The sequence below is a fragment of the Gloeophyllum trabeum genome (genome assembly GCF_000344685.1).
Source record: "Gloeophyllum trabeum ATCC 11539 unplaced genomic scaffold GLOTRscaffold_00003, whole genome shotgun sequence".
In the NCBI taxonomy this organism is placed as follows: domain Eukaryota; kingdom Fungi; phylum Basidiomycota; class Agaricomycetes; order Gloeophyllales; family Gloeophyllaceae; genus Gloeophyllum; species Gloeophyllum trabeum.
This window is the reverse complement of record NW_006920412.1, coordinates 1,719,142-1,726,693: the sequence shown is the minus strand read 5'-3', so window position 1 is coordinate 1,726,693 and position 7,552 is coordinate 1,719,142. Positions and strand designations below refer to the sequence as shown.

The 7,552-nt window shown below is 51.1% G+C and overlaps 3 protein-coding genes across 3 annotated transcripts; all 3 read right to left on the bottom strand.

The window, feature by feature from the left end:
- Positions 1 to 642: 642 nt before the first annotated feature.
- On the bottom strand, positions 643 to 1,691 carry GLOTRDRAFT_114713 (uncharacterized protein; the record flags this gene model as incomplete). The annotated part of the gene is made up of 4 exons (XM_007865294.1): positions 643 to 900; positions 958 to 1,016; positions 1,078 to 1,283; positions 1,354 to 1,691. 4 exons carry the CDS (start codon positions 1,689 to 1,691, stop codon positions 673 to 675), a joined length of 831 nt encoding a protein of 276 aa, XP_007863485.1. The 3' UTR covers positions 643 to 672.
- A 156-nt stretch (positions 1,692 to 1,847) lies between these two features.
- Positions 1,848 to 3,384, bottom strand: GLOTRDRAFT_114712 (tetraspanin Pls1 family). Its single transcript, XM_007865293.1, has 6 exons — positions 3,179 to 3,384; positions 2,951 to 3,121; positions 2,659 to 2,897; positions 2,423 to 2,605; positions 2,255 to 2,317; positions 1,848 to 2,201 (listed from the first exon to the last, which is right to left on the bottom strand). Exons 2-6 carry the CDS (start codon positions 3,093 to 3,095, stop codon positions 2,139 to 2,141), a joined length of 693 nt encoding a protein of 230 aa, XP_007863484.1. The 5' UTR covers positions 3,096 to 3,121; positions 3,179 to 3,384; the 3' UTR covers positions 1,848 to 2,138.
- Positions 3,385 to 3,498: 114 nt separating this feature from the next.
- Positions 3,499 to 7,260, bottom strand: GLOTRDRAFT_57027 (uncharacterized protein). Its single transcript, XM_007864847.1, has 17 exons — positions 7,041 to 7,260; positions 6,933 to 6,991; positions 6,576 to 6,864; positions 6,438 to 6,524; positions 6,099 to 6,377; positions 5,982 to 6,045; positions 5,776 to 5,931; positions 5,647 to 5,725; positions 5,433 to 5,596; positions 4,889 to 5,379; positions 4,773 to 4,830; positions 4,541 to 4,710; positions 4,312 to 4,491; positions 4,150 to 4,252; positions 4,031 to 4,096; positions 3,704 to 3,971; positions 3,499 to 3,642 (listed from the first exon to the last, which is right to left on the bottom strand). Exons 1-16 carry the CDS (start codon positions 7,203 to 7,205, stop codon positions 3,709 to 3,711), a joined length of 2,673 nt encoding a protein of 890 aa, XP_007863038.1. The 5' UTR covers positions 7,206 to 7,260; the 3' UTR covers positions 3,499 to 3,642; positions 3,704 to 3,708.
- Between the last annotated feature and the right edge of the window lie 292 nt (positions 7,261 to 7,552).

Below are 7,552 nucleotides of genomic sequence, written 5' to 3'. Positions count from 1 at the left end.
GAAGGTGTGCAAATAACTGTTCATCCTACGAAAGTTGACCACTAATACATGTTGGATAAAGGTATCACACGGTCAGGTTACTGTAATCGCACTCTGCGTCACACTGATCTCCGTTTCGCTGTCGCGGCGGCAGTGTGGCCCTCGTCTTTCCGTCCGACCTCCAGATCACCCAGCTACAGTTAATTTCATATATACGTGGTGTTCCTATTGACGGGATATACTCCAGGTATTGGTAAGTGTAGTACTGTATGTCTATGTATGTAAGCAACCGGGCGCACAGCGTTACACCTTGAAATGGCACCCCTCGAAGTAACAAAGCCGGCGTTACGCGTTACATTGGTAAAATTAGCAACCGCAACCCGACCAGTAAGTACCCATGCGCTTCTACATATGATCCTTCCATATTAGGGATGCAAAGAAGCACTCTACAATATAATACTTGATTTTTAACTGCTGAGATATATTGACGGAATAATATTCGTAGCTAAATCCCACCAAAAATCGAATTTTTGACGAGCGTTACACTTCCCCGGAGAAGACAACAACCTCTGCGTTACGCGTTACCAAGTGCGCTCCGGGTAACGCAACGGAGGCTGCGTTACGCGTTACGTCGCTTACATACATAGACATACAGTAACGGAAGCGATTCTGAAAAGCTGGCACTGGCTGGCGTTACAACAGGATTGCATAGTTATTCCGCTTGCCCTGGAGCAGCACGGTCTTCCTGCGGAATCGCTCCTGCTCCTGAGAGTCCGGCGCACTCTTGCGATAGAGCCAGTAAGCCATCTTACCGCCATCTTTCCACCGGCTCTTTATTTCAGCAAAACCGAGTGCATTCATGAGGGCTCTGAGGTGGTCCATTGTGAGGTACCGAGAATTACGAACACAGGGCAGAGGAAGCTGGCGATATACAGATCTGTATTTCAGTTTGCTATACGTGCAAACAGAACAACTCACCGCGAGGAAAAGCAAGCCATCCGGCCGTAACATAGTACGAGCAAGCCTGAGCATGCGACCTGCAGAATAGAGGTGGTACGGCTGTTGATTCGTTCAGCATTTGCAAGCCAGCGTGCTCACCTCTGTCATGAGCGTCGGGGACGAAATTGAGGACCAGACTTAGACTTATTAGGTCCCATTTTTCTGCGTGCTCGACTTCGTCCATTTGAAGAAAGTCCTGTTCGCGGATGGAGGGATGCTGAGAGTGGAGGTCGATGGGTGTAACTTCGATCCACGAAGAGCAAGAAGCATAGTTGTCGGGTTTCAGTGCACCGACCTCCAGCAATCTACTCGGAAGTCATACAAGCATTACGGTCACTCATGGAACGCTGCAACGCAACTGACGGACATACATACTTGACTTTAGACTTCACTCCGATATTGTTCAAACCTTCTTCCTTCAACCACTGGATGAACACCTTTTCGCTCCCTCCTCCTCGATCACTGCCCTGGCCGATAGTGGACATCTTTTGGTACGCGTCCAACCCGCCAAGATTCGCTATTTCCTGGTCTATTTCGGCCAGGGCTTGCGAATTGGCTGGACTAGCCTTCTGCTTTTCGAGCTGGACTTTACTTCTGAGTAGGTAATGGAATCTCCTGATCACAGCTCTGCTAGAACTCTTGTTCGCCGACGCGAGCGGGCGCCCCTCGCTTGCGCTGACCACAGGAGTCTTCCTTTTACGAGTCCTAGCCATGGTGAGAGCTGATAGACCGAGGGAATAGAAACTGCTGCTGTAATGAAAATTGGACCAGCCGGGAACCAGTATGTATGTGGTAGCAGATGAAAGATCCCTGGACCAATCATTACACGGTAATCGCTATTGGTCCCACCACAAGTGAACGTTGAGGGTCGAGCCTGCTACTTACTTGGTTGCCTATGTCTGACGTCGTTACAATTCCGTTGAGATTGCCTTCCGTCATCCGATACCTCTTAGTCTAGAACGAATACAGATAAAATACATGCCAGGACAACCGGGACGAAGAAACAATCTGAAGTTCTAGCGGAACAATATTAAATCGCTCGAGAAAGGACTGACAATGAAGTGGGAAAGCAGAAAGTACGTGTCTGATTATGCTTTCTGCATATACGGTACTTGCCCAGGCAGAGTGCGTATATGCTTAGGCCCACCCTCGGGTATCGTTTACACGAAACCACGCCCTCCACGCTTGGCGTCGATTCTCTTGAATCGTTCTTCCTCTTGACGCTGAGATGTTTATCAGCATACAGCCTTGACAGAAAGGAGGTATAAGTACGTACCTTCTTGATTACGCAAAGAGAGGCTAGGAAAAGACAGATGACAACCGCCATGAAACCGTAGACCTGTGTGTAGGTGTGAGCGTCATGTTACCCTTTCTGCTGGATCGATCTTACGGAGCTAGAAGATAAGGATGAGAATATGATAAGGCAGGTACAGTGCGTTAGGACGTACGTGAAAACGTTGTTGAGCGATGCATCGGCAAAGGAGGTGATAGGGGTGACACAGGCACCTGTCCAATCTTTCGTAGTATTGTCAAGCTTGAGGAAGCCATCAACGAATGTTTGGTTCGCGCAGAATTGACCGCCAAGAACGAGGTGGTCTGAGCCATTGAAGTAGCCGCAGCACTTCAACTACGGGCAGAGGAAGGTCAGACTTAGTTTCCATTCAAGTGTAGAAGTCTCGCCTTGTCTTGAATCTGAATGATGGTGTCATCCGTGAGCTTGGAATAAACTTCGTGATAGTTGTTGCGCTCTTCGAGAGTGTAGAACCATACGAAAGTGCCGATCACGGCGATCCCAATGGCGTCCAAGACCAAGAACCAGTTCAGAATGACAAGTCCGGACGTAACATGATTGCGCTGGACAATTGCTCCGATCGAGACGGCAAATGTCAGCAAGAGGGATACGCCGAGCACAGTTCCCGCTGCAGGCGCCATGAGTGCCTCCATATTTCATTTAATATGCCACAACACGTACCGGTCAAATCCCCTTTGCTGAAAACCAGATTCAAGAGAAGGTTGGGAGCCCGCCAAACAATTGAGAACGCGAGTGCGATGACGCCTGACACGAGGAGACAGAAGTCGACGAAAGCCCAAACGCCCGTCAATTTCTTCGAGACCATTTTGCTCCGCTAGAACTTATACAGGGCTTGAAACGTCCAACCGTTACATTCTCAGACCGTTGACATAGCTTAGGCAAACTCACGGATTAAAGGACAGAAAATGGCAGGCAGCCAGTGGGTTGAACCGGGTGGATGTGAATATCTGCTCTCCCAGAGAGTCCGATCGGTACCAGACTTGGCCGGCGAGGAAGGGAAATGAAGACGGAAAAGAGACGATCAACGTCCTGACCTGCGCCTCTGGCAAGACAGAGAAGGGTAAGAAAGAGAAACGAAGGATAAGGGTGAAGGTGACGGACTTGCTACTCGCCTTTCAGAGCCAGCAATGGGAATGATGGCCGGCCACCCGCAGTAAGACTCTGTTGTCGGGTCTATGGTCTCCATGGACACCGTGCGACTATTACAGATTCGGCTCGTCGGCAGTCTATAGTTACTCTAACACATGTTCTATCTTCCCTGAGTATCATGTATTCTGACATAGTTTAAGGCTGTCTAGGTGTCATCTCGTCGTATTTACAGCGGCTACACAGTCTGCCCCTATTTCGAATGCCTAGTTTACATAGTGTCGATAAAACAATCCCACTGCGAATAAATCATGAGCGTGTACTTACCACCACTACCTCCCCTTGGCAAGGACTTTCTTCAACTCGGCGTTCTGCTTCTCCAGAGCCTCGATCTTCGTCTCAGCGGCTTTCATCTTCTTGAACAGATAGGCAGCCCTGGCCGACGATGCGCTCCTCCACTCTAACCAGTGATTCGGATCAGATCCCAGCTGCTTCAGAACCGTCAGTTCCTCTTCGCACGCTCGAATGGTAGCCTCCGCGCCCGCCAGCGCCTTCTCATTCAAAGTGATGTCCTGAGTGGCCTGGAAGATGCGATCTTTCGGTAGAGATGCGTCAGTGATGGATGTACAGCCAAGGGAGATAGTTGTTACTAACCGTTGACTAAACGCTCGAAGACATATTTATATACCGGCTTTCCTGGCCTAATCGTCGAAGGCCGACCTGGATGCACAGTTGTGGAACCAGTACTTACAGAATCCCTTCGGAACACCTACCGTTGCGAGTAGTAATGGAGATCAATTCAGCATGTTCCATGTTCCTCAGAGCAGCCTCGTTGTCTTTGAAGGGAGAATCCATGAGGACCTCGTGATAGGCAACCTACGAGAGCACGGAACATCAGAATCATGACGATGCTGCAGACACGTCTTTGCACATACCTCCGTCTCTTTTGACAGGCGTTTCAAGATAGACCATGCTTGCTCCCGTGTCCACGGAAGATTCTTAACATCATCCGCGTCCTCGCCGAAGGCATTCTTCCGAAGTTCGGCGACTCCGCGATCAATAATGTCTTCGACAGCCTCCTCAACATCCTGACCACTGCGGACTTTGTGGATAAGCTGGGAATGGAAATCAGCAATATGCCAGACGTCCGCCGTGCTGACCTACAGTTTCCAGATCGCTCGCACGTCCACCCAGCCGCTCTACATACGCCGTCTGTTGTTTGGTGAATGTGTAATCTAGCCCGGCGTCGCGAAGCTTTTGCTGTACGAAGGACAGCGCGCTTGCCGTGTCTGCATCTTCCAAGGCGACGGACGTGAGAGGCTTCGTCGGCAGCGCTATGAAACGCAAATGAGTTAAAGACCTGTCTCGCAGACTGTTCTGAGTCTTGTCTTCCCACCTTTCGTCAACGACTTGGCATTTTCACGATTGTCGCTGACAACAATGACATGCGCGACCTGGGACAAAATAAGACTTCTCACATGCCACCGCCCAATCCCTCACATGCGCACTCACCTGGCTCTCAGCCAATGTCGCCGCCCACTGAGCCAAGACATTCACAACCTCTTCCTTACCCCCGCCTTTGGACTCGAAGTTCTTCAGGATAACGATCGGTAATGATTCCACAGCCTGCACATCCTCGATACTCTTCTGCTGCCTCTCCGCTTCCTTCCTGCTCTCATCCTTCTGCTTCCTCTCTTCCTCGCTATCGGCTTGGCCTACGGTAGCGGCCATGTCGTAGTCCGGGTCCATAGTCTCGTCGCCGATACCGAGCTCGGACATTACACCATTGCCTGCAATACAGTCAAGTCTCGGGTCATGCCATTCACCATTCTCGATCCGCTCTCGCTTCCTCGCCTCCTCCAGCCTCCGCTGCTCTTGCAATTGCGCATTCTTCACTTGCCGCTGGATGTTCTGGCGATACGAGGCACTCACTTTGCGCAGGGCCGTGCCTGTCACCTCCAGAACTTGCTTCACCTGATCGGTCAGACTCGTACTGAATCCAGCTGCGATGCGACGGTCTTAGTTCGACACATACCAGCAGACGCATAATCCTAACCTTTTTGTCCAATAAGGCCTACGCTGGCCATATCGATTAAGCTGTTGAGCGAGTCCATGAAGCGGAAGACAGGCCAATAGCCGGTCTGGTCTGCCAAGGACGCAACGAGGTTAATATCAGAATTTGCCTTGAACAATTGAGAACAGTCGATGATCAAGGCTTTGCTACAGAACCGATCAGTTTCTGACGCTTTCCGACAGCAGTCTGCACTCACCGCCCGGTCTCGTTCAGGATCTTGGTGAGCATAGTCGACTTTCCACTACCTTGAGGACCATGTACGAAGGCGACCGAAGCTGCAGAAGATGCTCAGCCGCGTCGCATTTTATCCAATGAATCGACCTACATGGCATTTCAGACAAGTAACGCGAGACCGCATCCTCCGCATCCTCTCTCTCCTTCCATACATTCCCGGTGGTTTGTGAACGCCCGCCGTCGGGTACTGACGACAGCGCGAACCGTTCCACGGTGTTGGCGCGCACCCACCTGTATATCCGCGACTCTACAAGTAGACCTTAGTAAGATGGACACGGCGGGGTTAATTACACGAACGTTTGTAGTCGAACCAGTCCTGCACTTTGCCCTGAATCATAAATGCTCGTATTGGGTCGAATACCTGGTCGACAATATTAGGATACTGAGTATCCATAGCTGAATCGACTAACTCACAGTGTAGGTGAGCGTCCCAAGGAAGAACACAACGATTGGGAGGACTATTCTGGGATGACTGAAGATCCAGTCCCGTATAACGTGGGCTTGGAGCGGCTCCCGGTAACCGAGGCGAAGGATCGTTCTGCCCCCTGACGGAGTCGATGGGATAGCAAGACCGTGGATGACATTCTTAGCGATGGTAGCCGAGCGAACTTGGTTGTAAAAAATGGTACTGAAGCGAAGAGACCCGGCTGGAACAGGAGAAGGGTTGCGTAGATCTTGCATGCGACCAAATGGCTTCCAGGATCCTTTAAAGTCAGATGGGGAGCTGTGCTCACGATCTCAGACACTGCTCACTCTCAAGAGTCTGTACAAAGACTCTTCCGGCACGTCAGGCCCCTCAAAAGCCACCGTGAGCATAGGGGAGGCAAATCTGTGCATATCCTGGATGAATAATAAGCTACCATATGATTGGTAGAACGTAGAGGGAGGTACCTCTCTCCAAGGATGACCTTTGACGAGCCAGATACTGCCTCGGCTTACACCACTCCATGAAGGCACACCGCCCTGCTTGGCAGCCTGATCCCTGACATGCTTCTCGATATCCTCCAAGGTAGATGATCCCTCCGACGCGTTGTATCGAAAATGAATGAACACTCCTCCGTCCTTGAAATGTGGTTCCAGAGAGACGAGCTCGAAGCCGTGAGCATTGACACCTTGGAGGATATGTTTGAGCTTGGCGAGGATGGTCTCCTCACGAAAGATCCCAATGTAGTGCCGAAGACTTCATTTAACAGCATGAGGACAGGGTCAGAACGCAGGCCGGGTACGGATACGACATTGGACACGAACTCCCAAGTGGCCAAGCGGACAGGAAACACTGAATCTGCAAACAACCATGCTTCTGCGGCCTTGGCAGGGTGAGCCAGGCGTCGCGAGCACGATGCAATCACTGATCACCTTCTTCTCCTCCTCCGGACGAGATACGGGTGGGGTGGCACTACTAGAACTCGATGTCGCGGAGGAACCAGCGGCATCTGCGAGACATCTTCGGGTGTTGATTCGAGCATCCCTCAGAAAAACAACTCTTCTGCATAACAATGCATCTCTGCGGAGGGACAGCATGTCCAAGATGAAAGCCTTGACCTCAGGTACGCATTCCAAGTTTCCAGCCGTGCCGACAGGAGTGCGTCTGCCAAAGTACAAGACGCGTTCTCAGACTGACGTCACGTCTCCGAAATATGTCCGAGTTTGGGATAATCAGGGCCGATATTATTGCAAATAAAGACATGCCAGAGTCAAAATAAATATATTACTGCCATAACGGGCAAGGCGTGGAAAACAAACAAACGGAACGGGTCGCGGTGCGGGTTCGAGCCTCGGCGCGTCAGCGTGCCACCAGTGACTATCCTCCGGCCATGCTGCCTCTCAGCGCAAGGAGCCCTCGCTCGCGCACACACACGTCCCGCAGA